The sequence below is a fragment of the Eulemur rufifrons genome, chromosome 28 (assembly GCF_041146395.1).
Source record: "Eulemur rufifrons isolate Redbay chromosome 28, OSU_ERuf_1, whole genome shotgun sequence".
Taxonomy (NCBI): Eukaryota; Metazoa; Chordata; class Mammalia; order Primates; family Lemuridae; genus Eulemur; species Eulemur rufifrons.
The window spans coordinates 49,743,228-49,762,545 of NC_091010.1; the positions used below are offsets into that span (position 1 = coordinate 49,743,228).

A 19,318-nucleotide genomic window follows, 5' to 3' on the forward strand; every position below is an offset into this window, starting at 1 on the left:
ACCCGCGGCGGGCAGGACCCGCCGAGGACCGCGAAGCCCACGGCCAGGGAGGAGAGCAGCTGCCCGCCTGCCCCCGGCCGCAGCCCCACCTGGGCCCGCCCCGGGCGGCGCGCACCGGCGCGCGCACTCCCCGCACACAGGACCAACGCCGCCGCCCGGCCTCGCCGGCCCCCGCGAGCGCCGAAGCCCCTGGGGCCGAATGCCATGGGTAACAACTTCTCCAGTATCCCCTCTCTGCCCCGAGGAAACCCGAGCCGGGCGCCGCGGGGCCACTCCCAGAACCTCAAAGGTAGGCTTCGCGGCCGGCCGGCGCCGCCGGGGGACTGGGGCGCAGGCGGAGGGGCAGGGAGGTGTGGTTGGGGAGGACGGGCAGATGCCACCTGTTATGCTTATTTGGAGACTGGAGGTGCACATCTGGCCGTGGAGGTGGGCTGGGGGTGCAGGGCTGCCGGTGGTGGTGAAAACCGAGCAGGATGGCGCTCCTGGGGTCTGCGCAGTTCTTCCTGCCAGCACTGGGAACGTCACTGGAGTCCCCTCAGGCCCTGACGCTAGGCGAGCATGAAGAGGCGGGGAAGGACATCCGCCGGGTGGACAGGGGAGCAGGGAGTGTGGAGGGAAGCTCAGGTCGTCCAGCTGAGCTTCTCAAGGAGGCGCCACGGTCTCTTTTTCATCCGCCTGGGGCTGGCGAGGTCAGGCTGGAAGCACTAGTTGCATTTTCAATGAGAGGGTCTTAAACATCCAGACTGACTTGTAGCAGCCTGGAAGAAGGGGTCAGAGCTGATGGTTCCTGGGGTCCTCTGCAGTTTTTGAATCCCTTGAATCACCTTGGTTTCCAGTTCTCCCAAAGATCAGATATCCAGTCAGAACCCTAGAAAGGAGGGGCTGGAAGGCTTGAAACAGAGGGACGTTTACCAGGAGGATCTTTGCTATGTCCCCAGATCCACCCAGAACCCTCGGGGTGGCCCTAGGCCCAGCCCTGGGTCTCGCAGCTTCCATCGCTGTGTCTGACCTTTGGAAGACACTGCTCGGTCTTTCTGGGCCCTCAGACTCTACTAATTCCCTTCAGGAAGCTGCTTTTCTGTCACCTCAGAACCAATGGCACTTGTCCTGGGAATTCTGATGGTTAAAAGCCACGAAGGGAAGTCCTGTGGGCTTTCACAGAGAACACCTCATTTTCTCAGACCCCCAGGGTATGAGAAAGACAATAGTAATAAGGCCCTTTAATGCAAAACACCAACACTTGCAAAGAACTTTCACAAACACCTTTTCAGGGACAGGCAATTGCTCTAGGTAGTTAGCAGAGCTAATCAAACCCATTTTACAGGTGAGGAGAACCAAGGCTTGTTTCAGGTTCCCAAAGCCAGTGAGAGGTGAAGCTAGGCTGCAGATCTGTATTTTCTGACTTCGAATCCTGTCCCCTCTTTTGCTGGAGGGGAGAGGACCACTCTCTTGCATTCTAACTCTAACTCTTTTAGAACTCCAGCTCTCACTTGGCTCAGGAAAATCAATTGGTTTGTTGTATTTTCTTGGAAATTTATATGACAATACATGTCAAGACCCTTTTAAAATATCAATTTGATGGCCTGGTAATTCTACCTGCAAGAATTAATCCTAAGGAAATGGAGATGCAGTCAAATACTTATAGCACTAGACTAGGGTGTTCATGGCAGTGTTATTTACAGTAGGAAAACAACTTACATGCTAGTGATCATAGTATATACTCTCAATGGAGTACTATCCAGTCATTAAAATTATATTTTTGAAGAATATTTAATGACTTGGGAAAATGCGTATGGCATAATGACAGAATACAACATCGTAAAGACTGTATGATGCCAATTTTGTTTAAAACAATTATATGAGGCCAGGCGAGGTGGCTCATGCCTGTAATCCCAGCACTTTGAAAGGCCAAGACAGGAGGGTCACCCAAGGCCAGGAGTTCAAAACCAGCCTAGGCAACATAGAGAGACCCAATTGCTAAAAAAAAAAAATTAAAAAGAAAATAGCCAGGCACGGTGGTGCACACCTGTAGTCCTGGCTACTTGGGAGGTTGAGACAGAAGGATCGATTTAGCCTAGGAGTTCGAGGCTGCCGTGGGCTATAATTGCGCCACTGTACTCCAGCCTGCACTCGAGCCTGGGTGACAGAGCAAGACTCTGACTCCAAAAAAAAAAAAAAAAAAATCCAAACAAACAACAACAAAACACCCAACACCAACCAAAAAAAAAAAAAAACAACAAACAAACAAAAAAGGTAGTAAGGAAAGTTTCCAAAAGGTTAACAATGGGTTCCTGTGGGCAATGGGAGCATATGAAAATTTTTTTCTTTTTTTGTTTTGTTCTCTTCTAAATTTTTACAATAAGCAAGTATTATTTTTATAATCAGACATAAGCTATCAGTGTTAGCATGTATAAAGACTGTTTCTGAGCATTGGAAACTGATTCCTGATGATGGAGGAACCCATGAACATCATGAGTTTAACCTCCCTCATGAGGGAGAAGAATGAAGGAAAAGGACAGTGCTTTGCCCAAAGTAAAGTGGCAAAACTTGGCTTGGGCCTTCAGGGCCTTCAGGGGCTGGGCTTAGCTGGGGGCCAGTGAGTTGACTTAGTGTGTTTTAGTACTCACAGACTGCCCCCTTGAGAAGGCTCTACTCCATCCTGGACTCTAGGGAAACCCAGAGGAGACTCCAGTAATTGTACTTTTTTAAATCTAAAGTTTGGGACTGTGTGGCTAGGGTCTTTGGCAGGAGGCAGGAGGGGTCCCCATCCACACACCTACTGGAGGTGGCCATGGGAATTTTGATTCTGCCCCTTCCAAACCTGAAATGAAGGATAGAGTGTGTCCAAGAAGGCTACCTACCTACTGGTGCCCTCTGTCCTTCATCCATGGTCCACGGATCTTCCTCAGCCTGGCTTCTAGGGACCTGCTCCCATTTGCCTACTCTAATAGAACCGTCACCTTTATTCTGCAGTTGTTTGATGTTCACTCCACATTCCCTCCTATGAGCATTGACCTAGGTGTCTTCTCTGATATTTCAGTGGCCATCCAGATTCCATTCTCATTTATTGGTGTTGACCCTGGTGGGCTGTGATTCTTCCCACCCGCCCAGTTCTGCGGGGATTTCTCTGTACTCACCTGGAATTCACCTCTCATTCTGATCAATGCCCATCCAGAAATTTGCTGGGGGTGGAGATGGAGCAATTGTCTCAACCTTTTTTCTCTCCTATAATTGACACCTCTTGATTCCTCACCATTTTAATTAAAACAACTGGAAGGGATTTTGTGTACAAGGCACTCTGGGACTGATTGGTGATCAAAGATTTGTCTGGCTGTCAGGCTGAATGAGATGGGACTGGACCACCACCTCTTGGGTGGTAGACTTTGGTCTTCTTCCTGGAGACACACTGACCGCACTCCACTGCTGGTGATTCCCACCAGCTTCTGGAGAGCGTTGGTCTAGGAGTGTCCAGGGGAGAGGTTATAGCTCTGGGCTTAGGGCCAATAGGAATAGGCAGTGCCCAAGGGGCTCCTGGGTGCCTGGCTCAGGAGTGAGGGCTTTTGACATCACTGGGCTTTCACAGGCTGGAGATCTATTCAAAAAGCAAGGCTGAGAGAGAGAATGGAATCAAATACTTGCTTGGTTAGACTGGTTTTTGTTTTTTGTTTTTGAGACAGAGCCTCACTCTGTTGCCCAGGCTAGAGTGCCATGACATCAGCTTAGCTCACAGCAAGCTCAAACTCCTGGGCTCAAGCCATCCTCTTGCCTCAGCCTCCCAAGTAGCTGGGACTATAGGCGCATGCCACCATGCTCAGCTAATTTTTTCTATTTTTAGTAGGGACAGGGTCTTGCTCTTGCTCAGGCTGGTCTCGAACTTCTGACCTCAAGCAATCCTCCCGCCTTGGCCTCCCAGAGTGCTAGGATTACAGGCGTGAGCCACTGTGCCTGGCAGGTTAGACTGTTGAAACCCCAGATGTGTGGGCAGAGATCAGAGAAGGGGCATCAGGGAAGGATTTGAGCCGGACATGGAGGGAACAAGCAAAGGCTTGGAGGGGATCAGGTGCGTGTAGGTGTATCTGCAGTGAGGGGCAGAGTGACTAGGGCAGTGGGGTCATGCTTCATGGAGAAAGATACAGAGAATAAAGATTTTCCTCCTTTCCCAGCTCTTTCCCGGTGCCTGCCTGCTCAGAGCTAAGTGTTGAGGGACAGGCAACTAGGAAACCCGTTGGGAAGGCTTATTCAGCCTCAGTGCTCACCCACAGATGGGGATTGGATGGGCCACTGCCCATATTTTTTTATGATTGTGGTAGAATTTACTTAACCTAAAATTCACCATTTCAACCATTTTAAAGTGTATAATTCGGTGGCATTTAGCGTATTTACAATGTTGTGCAACCACCACCTTTATCTAATTCTGGAGTATTTCGCCACCCCAAAAGGAAACCCAATGCCCATAGAGCAGTCACTCCCATCACCCCTCCCCCAAGTGCCTGGCAACCACTAATCTACTCTCTGTGTCTATGGATTTGCCTATTCTGGACATTTCATGTAAATGAAATAATATATGTCCTTTGTGTCTGTCTTCTCTTACTTAGCATAATGTTTTCAAGGTTTGTCCATGTTGTAGCATGTATCTTCTTTTCTTTTTATGGTTGAATAATATTCCATTGTGTGAATATGCCAGATTTTATTTACACATTCATCAGTTGATGGATCTTGGGTTGTTTCTACCTTTTGGTTTTTATGAATAATGCTGCTATGAACATTTGTGTATAAGTTTTTGTTTGAACATCTGTTTTCAACTCCTCTGGGTATATACCTAGGCGTAGACCTCCCATCTTTCAAAAGGTAGTGTTTCTTGAATCGGGCACTTCACAAAGCCACTGGTTGTGATAGTCGCAGGGAGACTGTCCTCTTTTGGCTCTGGCTGGATGCGACACCCGCCAGACACCTGTTGTGTCCAGTCTTTTTTCTATGATGGCTGAGGCTCCTGCGGGGCTGATGTGGAGATGCTAAGGTTGGCTAAGGACCTTGATTCTTAAGGTGGGCCAGAGTGAGCCGTGGGAACTTGTCTGCAGACATTGAGCTTTTCCACTGCTCTCTGGGGGTGGGGGTAGAGGATGGGTCCTCCTTGGACGAGGTCCTAGCCACTTTTCTGATTTCACATTCTGCCAGAGTGATCCTCCTATGGTACTAATTTCATCATGCCCCTTCCCCTTATGGACTTCCATGATTGGATATTCAAGGTCTCTATTCTTTGGCCCACCCACAGATCTTCCCGTAGTCTGGGCTCCTTCCTTGGTTGTCACGACGCTTGTAGATTAGGTGAGCTCGTCCAGCTGTCTGCCCCCAGGAAAGCAGCAGACAGACCTGAGGGTGCCTAGTGGCTTCCTCAGCACCCTGAGACTTCAGACAGGCTGGCTGAGTCAGCCCTCTCTTGAACCCCGAGCACCCATCTTGCAAGCCTTGGTTTTCAGTTCAGTTTTACCTGGGAACCCTGTTGTGTTAATGATCATAATAATATTTATAGTAGCTACCATGTGTTGGGTGGTTACTGTGTGCCAAGTACTTATATGTGGATTATTTCCATTAATAGCTTCTGGATAACCAAGTGAGGGAGGTAGTGTTGTCAAAGTTTTATAGATGGGGAAAAATGAGGCCCAGAGAGGTTAAGTAACTTATTGCAGACCATGCAGTTAGAAACTGATGGAGCTGGGATTCAAACCCAGGGCTCTCCGAGTTTAGAATTCATTGTTGTGACTACTATATTATCCTCCTCTGCAGAATTCAGCCTTGGGTGGCCTCCATCTTCCACTGTGGGAAAGAGACTGGGGAGCAATTTTCTAGTCTCTGGACAGAGCCCCCGAGGTGAGAAAGGGCACATCATAGGGTCTTGTTGCTTCCTCACTTGGTTAACCAGAGGACCAAGAGGGCTGGGCTAGTGTGGAATTCCCAGCCCTTGGCCCCTTACACCTCCCTGCAGGGTTTTTAGCCATATAGACCCATCAGCTGGTCATCAGACACTTTGGAGGGAGCTTGCTGTTCCTTGGGGCCAGTATTTCTCAAACTGAGGTTTTTCTGTGCGCACAGTCAGCTGGATGTGTGTCTACAGTGCGGATTCTCAGCTCCCAGCTCAGACCCACTGACTCAGAATATATTGGGGATGGGGTCCCCAAACCTGTATGTTTAACAAGATCCTCACAATCTGAGAACTCTTGAGGCTGTGAGGCCTCAGAACAGCCCTGCCCGGCACTCTCGAGGAGGTGGGACGAGGCTCCTCAGAGGGGGACAGCCTGGAGCTGGCAGAGGTTCGGGGTGGAGCTACAAGGGTGTCTAAGTGAATGGCCTGGCAGCAAAGGCACAGAGTCAGAAACCTCGGGGTTCGGGGACAGTGAGCATCCCTCTTGCCAGGGATGTGGGGCTCCAGTGGGGAGGTTAACAGGACAATCTTTGAAGGTAGGCCGGGGTCATGTCTTGGAGGGACTCAGATGTCAGGACTGGGTGGATTAAACAACAAAAGTTTATTTTCTCTCGGTTCTGGAGGCTGGAAGTCTGAGCTCCAGTATGCTTGGATCTCTTCCTGGCTTGCAGATGGCTCCTTCATGCTGTGTCCTCACATGGCCTCTCCTTGGTATGTGCATATGGAGAGAGAGAGAGAGAGAGAGAGAGAGAGAGAGATATCTTCCTCTTATTAAAAGGCCACTAATCCTATCAGGTCAGGGCCCCACCCCTATGACCTCATTTAATCTTAATTACCTCCTAAAAGCCCTATCTCCAAATATAGCCACATTGGGCGTTAGGACTTCAGCGTATGAATTTGGGGGGATAAAATTCAGTCGCTAGCAGATGGCATGTGCCCACTTCCCAGGTGTGCACATTGAAGCCCAGGCATTGGTTCTATAATCACAGAGCCTGAGATGGAGGCCAGATGGGCAAAAGTGATGACAGAAGGAGGAAAAGTGGGGAGAGGCAGGAGGGCGGGAGATGGGCACTGCCCAGGGCAGGCCTGGACTGCCTGTTTCCTGTCAGTCTGTGACAGTCTCAATCCTGGACCTGCACACCCAGGGGCTGGAGACTGAGGGGCTGCTTCTCACTGAGCCAGTTGCTTTGGCAACCCTGGGCAGGAGGCAAGTGGTCTCCTTGGTAACGCCTGGGAAACCGGCCTCAGGGTGGAGGGGAGTGAACTGGCCAGCGTCTGTCCATCAGTCCGGGTGGCACTGGCAGGGCCGGGCTACCGAGCCAGCAGGCCTGTGAGGAGGGTCAGCTCACGGAATAGCCTGGGCTGCCTTTTGGCCACTCCCCAGCAAGCCAGAGCCCAGAGGCCCTATGGGACTGCCTGGCTGGACCAGAGGCTCTAACAGGCCAGCCCAGGAAGTTGGAGGAGATGGGAGGGGATGGGAGGGGGAGAATATGGCTTCTGGATGACAGATCCAGCTCCAGGGTTTATTGAAAAGATGCTTATCAGGGGTCATTGCCAAGATGGCTTCAGGAAATGAGCAGGTGTTGATGTCTGTGGGGGCTGGGGCACTGGGCACAGAGAAAAGAAGGGCTAAGGGGGGAGGAGGAGGGAATAGCCAGGAGTCCCCGGGAGGCAGGCGGGAGGCCCTGACGGTCTCTCTGCTCTAGCTACAGTTCTGACGGGGAGGCAGGGCTCAGAGCCGGGCTTGGGGACTGAAGTTCACCTGGGCCGAGAGTAGGGGTTCTTGGGATGCACTGATGGGGAGGGTGAGACATGGGTGGGAGAGCTCATTCCACATTCAACACATTTAACAAATGCTAAGCATCAGCCTCCAGCCAGGCGCTCCCCAGGCCTGAGGATATGGCGGTACACAAAATAGATGGGGCTGTCACCACGGGCTTACCCTCCAGTGGGAAAGCAGACGGGAACAAAAATGGCTCCTGAGCAACATGAGTCTGGAGATGACGATTGCTATTAATACTCACATTCTGTGTGCTAGAGCCTGTGCCGTGCCCTTTACACCTCTCGTCTCATTCCATCTTTACGATAACCATGTGGAGTGGGTGAGATTATTAGCCCATTTACAGATGGATAAACTGAGACTTAGAGGTTAAGTAACTTGCCCAAGATCCCATGGCTGGTATGAGGTGGAGCTGGGGGGATTCTAACCAAGATTTCTGACTTTGGAGCTACCATTCCTTTTTTTTTTCTTTTTAAAAAATAATATTTTCAATTTTAGAACAGTATTAGATTTACAGAATTAGTGCAAAAATACTACAGAGATTTTCTATAGATCCCACACCCAGTTTCCCTATTATTAACATCTTACATTAGGATGGAACATTTATGACGATTAACGAACCAAGATTGATACATTGTTATTAAATTAATGTCCATATTTTATTCAGATTTCTTCAGCTTTCCCTCATGTCACTTTTCTGTACGGGGATTCCCATTTAGAATGCCGCATTGTGTTTTTAATCACCACATTATGTATTTCGTTGTTATGTTTTCTTAGGCTCCTCTTAGTTGTTAACAGTTTCTCACACTTTCCTTGTTTCTGATGACCTTGACAGTTTTGAGGATTACTGGTTAGGTTTTTATAGACTGTCGCTCTATTGGGACTTGTCTGATGGCCTTCTCATGATTAGATCCTGGTTGCGGGTTTTGGAGAGAAAGATCATAGAGGTAAAGTGCCATTTTCATCACGTCATCCATTGCACCTGCTGTCAACGTGACTCATCACTATTGATGTTGACCTTGAGTGCCTGGCTGAGTAGTGCTTGTCGCGTTTCTCCATTGTCAATTAAAGTTACACTTTCCTCCCGTTGCATATTGCACTTTTTGGAAAGAAGTCACTATGGGCAGCCCACGCTTAAGGGGTGGGTAGTTATGCGGCTCCTCTTGGAGGCTGGAGGACCTACTTCTTTTAACTGCTCTGCTCAGCTGTTTCTTTAATTACTTATGCAAACAGTTACATTTGGGAAAAGGCTGTGAAAGAGAAACTAAGGAACTATAAAGGGGGAACTAGACCTGGTCTTGGGGGTCAGGGAAAGTTTCTCTAGGGAAGTGACCTGCAAATGAGTAGGCTTGGCTTTGTGTTCCCAGGGGGACAGCTACTATTACATTGGGTGTGGAACTGTTCATTTGTCATCCTTGGCCCTGCCTGTTAAATGCTACTGGCCACCTTCGTTTATGACATTAAAAAATTAACACTCGTATAACTTTGAAAGCACCCTAGGGGGGCTGTACTACCCTCAGCTGAGAATTTTGAGCTGGGTATGGAGGGCCACAGTGAAGGGTGTTCCTAGGGGAGGGACTGGCACAGCACCCAGTGCTTAGGACAGAGCTCAGGGTTGGCTCAGAGCCGCTGCTGAGGATGGAGGGGCTGAGTAATCCCGGCCCTCCTGGCCAGGGAACTTTCAGCAGAAAATCATTAAGAAGCTGCTTCCTTGCCTCTCAGAGGTGTCCCCCACCTCTCTCACTCCTGTCCACAGAAGTTAATCACTGGTCACAAAGACTGTCTTTGTGGGGATGGGGCAGAAGGAGGAAAGAGGAGCCTTCTTGGGATGGGGGAGAGAGGGAGGGAAGTACATCTGCTGGCTTACCTAGGTGGCCTTCTTTGGCCCTGCTGCCCTAGAATGCTATCCTGGGTGCTCTGGAGGTTGAGGTGGGGACAAAAAAGGGGGGACGTTGCCAGGGGAGGGCGCTGTGGTAGGATGGTGGCAGTTCCACATGATTCCAGCTTTCACCCTCATCCTTCCCGCTTCGCTTCACTTGTCCCAGCCTCTGCCTGGCATCTGCTGAGAGGCTGATGTTCTCCCGGACATGGCCCAGGCTAGAGTGTGGTAGGGGTGTCCAGGTGTTCCCTGAGAGGGAGAGGAGGAGATCCTTTGCTCCTATCAGAGTAGAGTGAAGCTGCAAGGATGTTCCGGCTGATTCATTTCTTGTGTTGGTGCCTTCTCTGAGCCAGGCATGGCGCTGGGTATGGAGAATTGAGAAGTGACTACTGGGCGTGGTCTCTGCCCTTGAGGTGCTCTTGGCCCAGGCTTGTCCAGTTCAGACATCAGCCCGTACTGGCAGAAGGGTCCTGGAGCCCTCCTCTTCCTTCTCCTCCTCCTCCATGTCTGCTTTCTTTTCTTTTTCTTGCCCTGATCTTCCCAGCAAATGTTTCTTTGAAGGTCTGGCAGGCCGTCAGGTGTGTGCTTGATGGCTGGTGGAAGTGCTGGTAGCCACTGATTCAAACATCAGAACTCAAATGTGTCATAGAGATTGTTTTGTCCCTATCTCCTTTAGAGTGCGGAAGTAACTTGCCCAAGGCCATATAGCTGGACTGGATCAGATGGTGACAAGATCTCAAGGCTCTGACCTTGCAGGGTGATGCTCTTAGGAGCTGCTAGAAGCTGACTGCAGAGGGACACCTGAGGGGGACAGATGCTGGCCCCAAATGTGATGGGGATGCTGCCTGTGGATGCCTGCTTAGAGCTCGCTGTCCGAGGGCTTGATAACAGAAGAGGGACAAGATCACTTAGATGTCCTAGAAAGCTCCCGGGGCAAGAAAGGGGTAAGGGAAGGGCCAGGCAGGAGGTCACTGCAGTCTTCTAGGCAAGGAGAGAGGTGTGTCTTCTGCCAGGGTAGGCGATGAGCAGGAGGCAAGTAGATTGATTTGGGAGATACCTTGGAAGGTCGACTTGAAGATTTGGAGTGGAGGCCCGGCAGAGGGAGCTGCTGAGGAGCTGCGTGTGCTGTCTGAGTCCAGCCTTCTGCAGCCGTGGTCCCTGGGGCACCCAGGGCGCTTCATGGGGGTGTGCATGCTACTGCATGGGTGCTCCCTTGGGAGCTGTGTTCCTGCCAAGAGTGTGAGATTTTAGAGCCAGGAAGAGAGACAGGTGAGCAGGGCTGGGCTGGCCCTGAGCTGTTGGTTCTGTCCCTACCCCCCGGGACACCATGGATAATTAATGTCCCTCTGCCTGTAGCTCCCAGGAGGGCAGAGGCAGCACCGGCGGTGCGATGTGCACCTGGCTCCAGCTGGCCCTTGCACCAGGGACCTTCAGTCCTGACCCTGACCCTTTCTCAGGTAGCTCCCGGTCCCTGTGGATGCCAGTTCCCAGCCAGCAGGAAGGGTGGCCATAAATCAGCCGGGACAGGCCAGGGCCGCTCTGGCTTTCCCGGAGTGGAGATCAAAGCCTCAGACCCCCACCCTGTGGCTCAGCACTTACTAAATTATAAAACTGTCAAGGGGAGGCGAGCTGGAGGGACTGGATGGATGGCCCTGTAGCAAAACAATGCGGAAAAGTGGGCTGGGGAATGAGGCAGCAGGTGGGAATGGGAGAGGGGAGAAACAGCCTGTTTGTCTCTGCTGCTGGGCTTGGGGACTTCTCACAGGGCCGGTCTGTGCATTTGAATAGCGCTTAAACAGTCCCCTCCAGCTCTCTCCTCCCATGACTAGGATTCATAGCTACTTTACAGAGGAGACAAGAGGCCCAGATTGTCATGGCCATTGTGAAAGTCATATTTCAGGTTTTTCCTGGGCCTCCTAGTGGGGCCTCTTTGAATCAGTATTAGGGTAACACCCATTCCTGACCCTTGCCCTCAGGGTTCAGCCAGGAACACTTTCTGCCTCTGAGCAGACTGGCCTCTCCTCCAGCGTCCAGGAACCAAAGCAGACCTTGGGCTCAATAGAGTGCCCATCCCTGCCTGGGCCACAGACCTTATCTCCCACCTGTGCTCAAGTCCCGTGCAGGACACCCCCTCTTTTCAGGGCTGAGAGAGCTTAGCCAGTGCCTGACAGGTGCAGAAGCGGTTGTCCCCACTGAGGCTGGGGCTGCAGATCTGTGCAGCTGCGGAGACCAGCCAGACTCCCAGACTCTGATGTGGAGCCAAGGAGATGGTTGGGCTGGGCCGTGAGTGACCTGAATGCCACTCACGTGGAGGTTTCTGCATCAGAGGGCAGCCCACCTGGAAACTAGGGTTTTGCTTGCATGAGGAAGTATTGTTTCCTTCACTGTAAAATGATCTGTTTTAGGGAGCTTGGGTTTGTTTGTCTGATCCCCAGGTTGAGGTTGTTTTAAAGAAACAAAATAGAGTCATGCCTCACTTAATGATGGGGGAATGTTCTGAGAAATGCATTGTTAGGTGATTTCATTGTGGTGCAAACATCATAGAATGCGTTAAAACAAACCTAGGTGGCATAGCCTCCTACACACCCAGGCTATCTGGTGTAGTCTATTGCTCCTAGGCTATAAACCTATACAGCATGTTACTGTAATGAATACTGCAGGCAATTGTAACACAATGGTCTTTGTGTATCTAAACATACAAAAGGGAATGCGTTGGGCTACAATGTTATGATGGCTACGACTGTCACTAGGCAGTAGGAATTTTTTAGCTCTGTTATGATATTATGGGACCACTGTCTTATATGTGGTCTGTTGTTGACCAAAACATTGTTATGTAGTGCACTTCTACGTAAGAAGAGCCGGGATTGGCTGTTGAGGAGATATCTCCCCAAGATTTAGGACTTGGTTTTTTTTTTTTTTTTTTTTTTTTGAGGCAGAGTATCACTCTGTTGTCCTGAGTAGAGTGTCATGGCGTCAGCCTAGCGCACGGCAACCTCCAATTCCTGGGCTCAAGCGATCCTCCTGCCTCAGCCTCCTGAGTAGCTGGGACTACAGGCACATGCCATGGTACCTGGCTAATTTTTCTATTCTTAGTAGAGACGGGGTCTCTCTCTTGCTCAGGCTGGTTGCGAACTCCTGAGCTCCAGCGATCCTCCTGCCTCAGCCTCCCAGAGTGCTAGGATTACAGGCGTGAGCCACCATGCCCAGCTGCAGGACTTGTTCTGAAAGTAGAGGTTTTCTGTTTGGTGCTAAGGTTCAGTTCCTGAGGTATGAGGTTCTATTTTTGGCAAAGATGCCATTTCTGCTGGCAAGGTTCTGGGTTAATATTGAGGTTCCCAATTTGGGGGTCTGAGTTCCATGCTGAGGTTGAGGGTTCTATTCCTGGAAGGTAGGTTTCTATTTAAGGGTCCAGGATTCATGGCTACAGTTGAGCCTTGTGGCCAAGAGTCCATCTGGGGGGCTCCCTATTCTAGCAGTGGGTTGAGGTTCCCTCCTTGGGCTTGGGGTTTGATTATCAGGGTGGAGGTCTTGTGCCCTCCTGGCAGGAAGGGAATAGCTAGAACTTCCTTTCTCTTCTAGTGGAGACTTCCTGGGGACATTAGCAGATGAGGGACCAGTAGAGAGACTCCTGAGCTGATGTCTAAGAGGCCCGGGTTCTAGCCCTTGCCTGGATGTGAGACTGTAGAGAAGTCACTTGTGAGCTCCGGGTCTCCGGCTGCAAGCTTTGGTCAGACAGTGATGCTGACTCACAAAGCACCATCCACGCCCACTCGAGCCTCCTAAAATGCCACCAATAGTGGGCTTTGCTGACACCAATGGCCATTGCTCGGTGAGTCAGATCCATGGGGACAGCACACAGGCTGCCCCAGGCCCTGCCAGCTTGGTCCAATTAGTGCCAGTCGGATCTTAACTTGTGCTGAGTGGCCCCTGGGGAAAGGGAGTGCACATTGAGCGGGACATGTTAAATCTGGGTCCCTGGGGCTTGGCATGTGGCTCTGGCAGGCGGGAGCCAGGCTGGGTTGGGTCAGGAGCCCCTCCTGATGTGCTGGCCCTTCTCAGGCCAAGCCATAGGGGAAAACATGTGGGTAAGCTGTGACCTGAAGGGGCTGGGCTGTCTCCCTCGTGCTCTGCTGAGCCACTCGGATGCAGAAAATTTGTCCTCCCGCCCCCAGCTGGGCTGGCACCTGGCTGAGAAACGTCTGTGTCTGTGCTGGGCCACCAACCCATGGCCCTCTCCCCTTTCCCACCCCTACCACCTGCAGGGAGGATCCCTCTCTCAGGGAGCCAAAGCTGCTGGGAAGGAAACATATCATGACCCTTGTCCTGGGCTTTCAGCTTTGTGGAGCCCTCTGGCCTCTTCCTTCCTGGGTGTTGCTCCAGACCCCCTAGAAGTTGCTGAGGCGGTGGTCTTGGCCTTATTTCCTGGACATTTCCAGGGCCCCTCACTGTCACCCCCTGGTCACACTGCTGCCAGAAGGCCTTGAATGGGAGGCTTCTGACTCTTGGGCTCCTAGCCCCAGCCACCCCTGCTGCAGGGGGACTTTCCTGTCTCGGGGATCCTCCTTTGTTCTATCCAAATGGGGGATAGTAGTGAATGGGGGCAGCACTTTCCAGCTTTGGGGAAATTTCTTTCATGTCCCCAAAGAACTTCTCCTTTGGGACAGAGGAGCGAGTTTTCTCCCCCAGCAAGTGTGTTCCAGGGATGTGGGGGTAGCACTGTCTGGGTCTACAGGGACCCCCAAGCCCTGCTCTCTACCCTTGGCCAAGGGACCTGAGAGGCTGAGAGGCCTGGGGGGGTCCCACTGGCTATGGAAACCCAACCCAGATGTGGAGTTCTGGTGCAGCCCAGTGGACCTCTAGAGTTCCTCAAGGGCATCTGGATGGACTTGGGCTGGGCATTTGTGCCTGGGGTGCAAGGAGGGAAGAGGAAAGGCAGGTGGGATGGAAGGCCCTGGGGCGAAGGCACAGGCTTCAGAGCTGGACTTCGTCTTGCTGCATGTGCCACCTTGTGCGAGAAGCTTAACTTCCCCATGCCATAATTCCTTATTTGAGATAATGATTGACTAGTAATAAAAGCATAATAAATATTAGCTGTTGTTGTCATCATTAGGCTCATTCTCAGGTGTTGGCTTAGGCATCACTTCCCCCAGGAAGCCTTCCCTGCCCACCGGCCAGGCTAGGTGGCTTCTGCTGTCCGCCCCCATGGCTGCCCTGGCTCTCCCATCCGAGCACTGATCACACAGCTGGCAGGGCCTGTTTCCATGTCTCTCCTGCCTACTGCTGTGCTGCTGCCACCTGTGCCTGGCACACAGAGTCAGCACCAATAGCTTGAAATGAATGCAAGATTGGGTTAATTCTGCGGAATTCAAACTTTTTTCCCATGGGCCCTTCAGGGTGGCCACGGCCACTTTTTTCTCATCTGTTGAAATGACATTTTCTGAACCAGGCTCTGGGGCTAAGACAAGAGAAGGCCAGAGCAAGATGGAACCATGGGTTCATTCAGTCGTTCCTTGATGGCACAGATGTTCTTTGGGTGTCTTCTGGGTGCCAGGCCCCTTGCCAGGCTCTGGGGACAGGCATGGCCCTGCTTTCATAGAGCCTGTGGACTGATCACTGGGACTGAGGGAGGTCAGAGGGCAGAGGAGAGAGTGGTCAGTTAGGCTGAATGGAATCTGGGAGGACTTCCAGGAGGAGGGGTTTGTTTTGAAGAATGGTGGAGAAGTTTGGAGAGACAGAGAGGAGCTTTCTCTTGAGGATGGGCTGGGGACTGATGGAGGAGATGAAGCTGCCTGTGCATGGCCATAGACGAGGCTGGCCAATGACAGTGTGGCCTGAGGGTGTGGGGGCTGACCCACAGGATTCAGAAGCTGTGGGTACCACTAATCCTAGCTCTGCAGCCACAGACGAGTGACCATCACCCCTCTAAGTGTTAGTTTGTTTGCCTCTAAAATGGGAACAGTCAGGGTCTCGAGACCACAGTGTGGCCGGGTGCTGGGGGGCTGGAGCTGCCCTGCAGGGTTTGGCTGGGCTGGAGGGCAAGTTCAAGTGCAGCTGGCTTGTGTGGGGAAGCTGGAAGGCAGGCGGTAGTGCTTCAGGCTTGTCTGTTTTGTAAATAATTAAATTCTTATCTCAGGCTAGTTGTGTCCACACTGGGGAGGCAGGTGGGCAGCTGGGAACAGTGCTGTGTTGTCCAGGAAGTGGCTGGGTCCCTTCCCTTCTCTGCCCTTCCCCCATCCCTCCTGGCCTCCTAGTCAAGGCAGGTGGGGTGGTGGCTTCAGGGTCTTCTTGTCGCTGGCCACCTTGCTCCTTCCCTGCATCTCTTTGTCCCTCTGTCTCTCCCTCCCTCCCTCCCTCCATCTTCTCATTGTCTGGTTCCCTTCTCACTTCCCCCACAACCCCTGCAGACAGAGAGGCCACCTGGCACTTTCCACACATGCCCCCAGGCCACAATGCCTTCACCATCAACATCGCCCTGTGCCCACCTCACTTTGCTGCCTGTTGAAGTCTCTGTTCCTCCCTGGCTGCCCTCCCCTCGTTCCCCCAAGTCTTCTGAGCCTTTCGGGGGGGCCCCAGGGGAGCACTGACCTCTCCCTCGCCCCAGTGCTCCAGAGACAAGCAGGCGCTTTTTCATTTTTAGTGCTTAATACTGGGAATGTGAAGGTCTGTTTAGTCTTGTCCAGCTAACATAAACCAGCCGGAACCAGGCCATGGCAGGGAACTTTGCTGTAGTTCCCTTATTTGGAATGAAACTCATTGTTTTCTACTGGGAGGCACTGGGGGCTTTGGGGAGACCCACCGGGACCCCACTGCAGGGTGTGGCCTGGGTGGCCCCTCCAAGGGTCACCAAGGTGTCTATGCCACAGAGGCTGGCCCTAGGACATTTCAGTACCTGCCAGGTTCATGACTGAGGACAGCCTTGGGCCACACCCAGGGCCTCAGGGCTGGAGAGTGCCTGGGCGCCTGTTGTCCAACCCTGCCTGTTCACAGAGGAGAAACTGAGGCTCAGAGAGGAGGGACCTGCCTAGACTCACAAGGCAAGTTGAAGCAGGTGGAGACCTAGAACTTGGGGCTCCTGGTGCCTGGTCTCAGGTACTGTGGGCCAGGGCGCCTCTGGCCTGGGAGCTGGGGGGTGGGTGGTGCTGGAGGGGGCGCTGCTGCATCTGGCTGGGGTGGCCTGCAGCTGGGGCAGCCCAGCAGGGAGGCCTGGGGCAGTGACTGAGGGGAGGGACGTGGGAGGGAGGACAGGCTGGCGGGAGGAGAGGAAAGGCAGCGGTAGCTGAGAGTTCAGGGGAGCTGGGTCTGGTCTTGCCTCTGCTGCCGCAGGCTCCTTCTTCCTTGTAAGAGGGGCACGGACCCTCCGTGAGGTCTCTGCTCTCTGACCACCTCTGCCTGGGATCAGCCCCTCCTGCCCTGGCCTGGGCCGCCTTCCCCTGGGCTTCTCCATGTCTAGAATCCTGAGTCTGCAGGGTCAGGTCCCTGAGACCCAGAAATTTGTGTGGGGGAGAGAGTCTTCCCGCTCAGACCCCCAGAGAGAGCCAGGGCTGGTGGGGGACAGAGGGAGCATCACCTGACACTGTGGCAAGAACTTGGGTTCAAATCCTGGGTTCACATCTTGACTGACATTCATTAGCTGGGCTACTAATTCGGGGCAGAGACTTCAAAACCTGGGGCTCTAGTTCCCTGGCTCTGCAGAGCGGGCAGCGTGGTTGCTGCAAGGATGACAAAACATCTGCCCCCGAGTGCCCTAAACAGGGTGCGGAGTGGGGCAGGAAGCATGACCACGAGCCAGGGTCCTGGCTGCTGGGGTGTGCTCGGCTCTCCCCCTGCACCTCTCAGTTCTCTCTCGGTCCCCGACTTGAGAAACAGCAAATTCGTATTTAGATATTCTTTCCAGAGGAAGTTCCCCGTTTCACATCCTTTAAAAAGAGCGTCTCACTTATTCACTTGTACTTTGCACAGAGAACACACAGCTGGAGCGTAGGAAGCTGTAACTGACCATTGTAGGGCTGGGAAAGAAGAGATGTTAGAAAGTGTGGGCCTGGGAAATCCTAACTCGAAGGCCCGGGTGCTGGGGAAATTCCAGCAGGAGACACCGCGTTGTTTACTATGAGAATTCCATTCACCACTCGTTCCACAGTGACACTAGGGCATTATCCAAGGCTGTTTATCAAGGTATAGTAAACTTTCACTGCTACAAGGTCAGTGAGACACTCATTTACAAAAGCTCATCTTGTTGCCAAGAGCAAACCACCACCTAGTGAAACATTTAACTCAGCCGTAAAAGTGAAAGGGGATGATGTATGAACCAGCGTCCACACAGGCCCTGGGCATCTCTGGGAAATGGGAGCTGTTGGAGGTTTTAGATTTGCTTTTTGGAGGGATCACTCTAGCTGCCCCGTGGAGGATGGATTTAGGAGGGACAAGTTGGGAGACAGGGAGACCAGGTATGATGAGGGTGAAGTTGTCTAGGGGAAGGATGCCAAAGCCTGAGCCATAGGTATGGTTAAGGAGAGGAAGGGACACATTTGAGACACATTTAAGAAGTGTGCTTGGTAAATGCATGGTGAAGGTGGCAAGGGAGAGGGAAGAGTCCAGGATGGTGCCCAGGCTGTTTGGTGACTGGGAGGATGGGGATCCACTGGGACCCCAGGCAAAAGAGGAGGATTGGAAGGGAACATGGTGGGTTGGGTTTTGGTCAGGGTGTGTCAGAGGGGCCCCAAGCCATCCTGGGGAGATGTGGGGTCAGCAGCTCCATGTGTGAACTTCAATCTCAGGGGAGAGGTCATGGCTGCAGTGAGCTGCCAGCAATGGGTGCCACTTAAACCATGAGAGTGGGTGAAGCATCACAGGTGGACAGAATGAAACCGTGAAGGAGTTGTCAGAGAGGGACAAGGAGAACCAGGAAAGGGCAGAGGGCCAGAGAGGCCAAGGGAGTGGAGTTTGGAGGTGTGGTATGTGGTATGGCATAGTGCAGTGGTTCTCAGACTTTAATGGGCCTATGGATTGCCTGGGGAGCTTGTAAAAATGCAGATTCCTCCTCAAGGGACTCTGAATAGCCAAAACAGTTCTGAAAAAAAACAAAGCTGAAGGACTCACACTTCCTGATTTCAAAACTTAACTGCAAAACTATGGTAATCACAACATTAAGTCCTGGCATAAAGACAGACACAGAGACCAATGGGATAGAATAGAGAGCCCAGAAATAAACCTCTTGTATATGGTCAGATGATTTTCAACAAGGATGCCAAGACCACTCAGTAGGGGAAGGATGGTCTTCTCAACAGACAGTAATAGAACAACTAGACATGCACATTCGAAGAATGAAGTTGGAGACTTACCTAACACCGGAGACAAAAATCAATTTAAAATGGATCTGTGACCTAAACGTTAGACCTAAAACTATAAAACTCTTAGAAGAAAACGTAGGGAAAACATTTCATCTCATTGGATTTGGCAATAATTTCTTGGATATGATACCAAAAGTACAGGCAACAAAAGAAAAAGTAGACCAGTTGGACTTTATGAAAATTTTAAAAATGTATGTATCAGAAAACACTATCAAGGCTGAGGTGGGGAGGATCGCTTGAGGTCAGGAGTTTGAGACCAGCCTGAGCAAGAGCGAGACCCTATCTCTACAAAAAATAGAAAAATTAGCAGGGTGTTGTGGCGCATACCTGTAGTCCCAGCTACTCAGGAGGCTGAGGCAGGAAGATCACTTGAGGCCAGGAGTTTGAGGTTG

General features: G+C 51.8%; 1 protein-coding gene across 1 annotated transcript in view; it reads left to right on the forward strand.

Moving 5' to 3' along the window:
* Positions 1–204: 204 nt before the first annotated feature.
* The window catches only part of NEURL1 (neuralized E3 ubiquitin protein ligase 1), a 68,846-nt gene continuing 49,732 nt past the window's right edge, over positions 205–19,318 (forward strand). The window contains exon 1 of the mRNA XM_069460759.1: positions 205–289. Coding sequence (XP_069316860.1) covers positions 205–289 — 85 coding nt within the window. The remainder of the gene's footprint in view (positions 290–19,318) is intronic.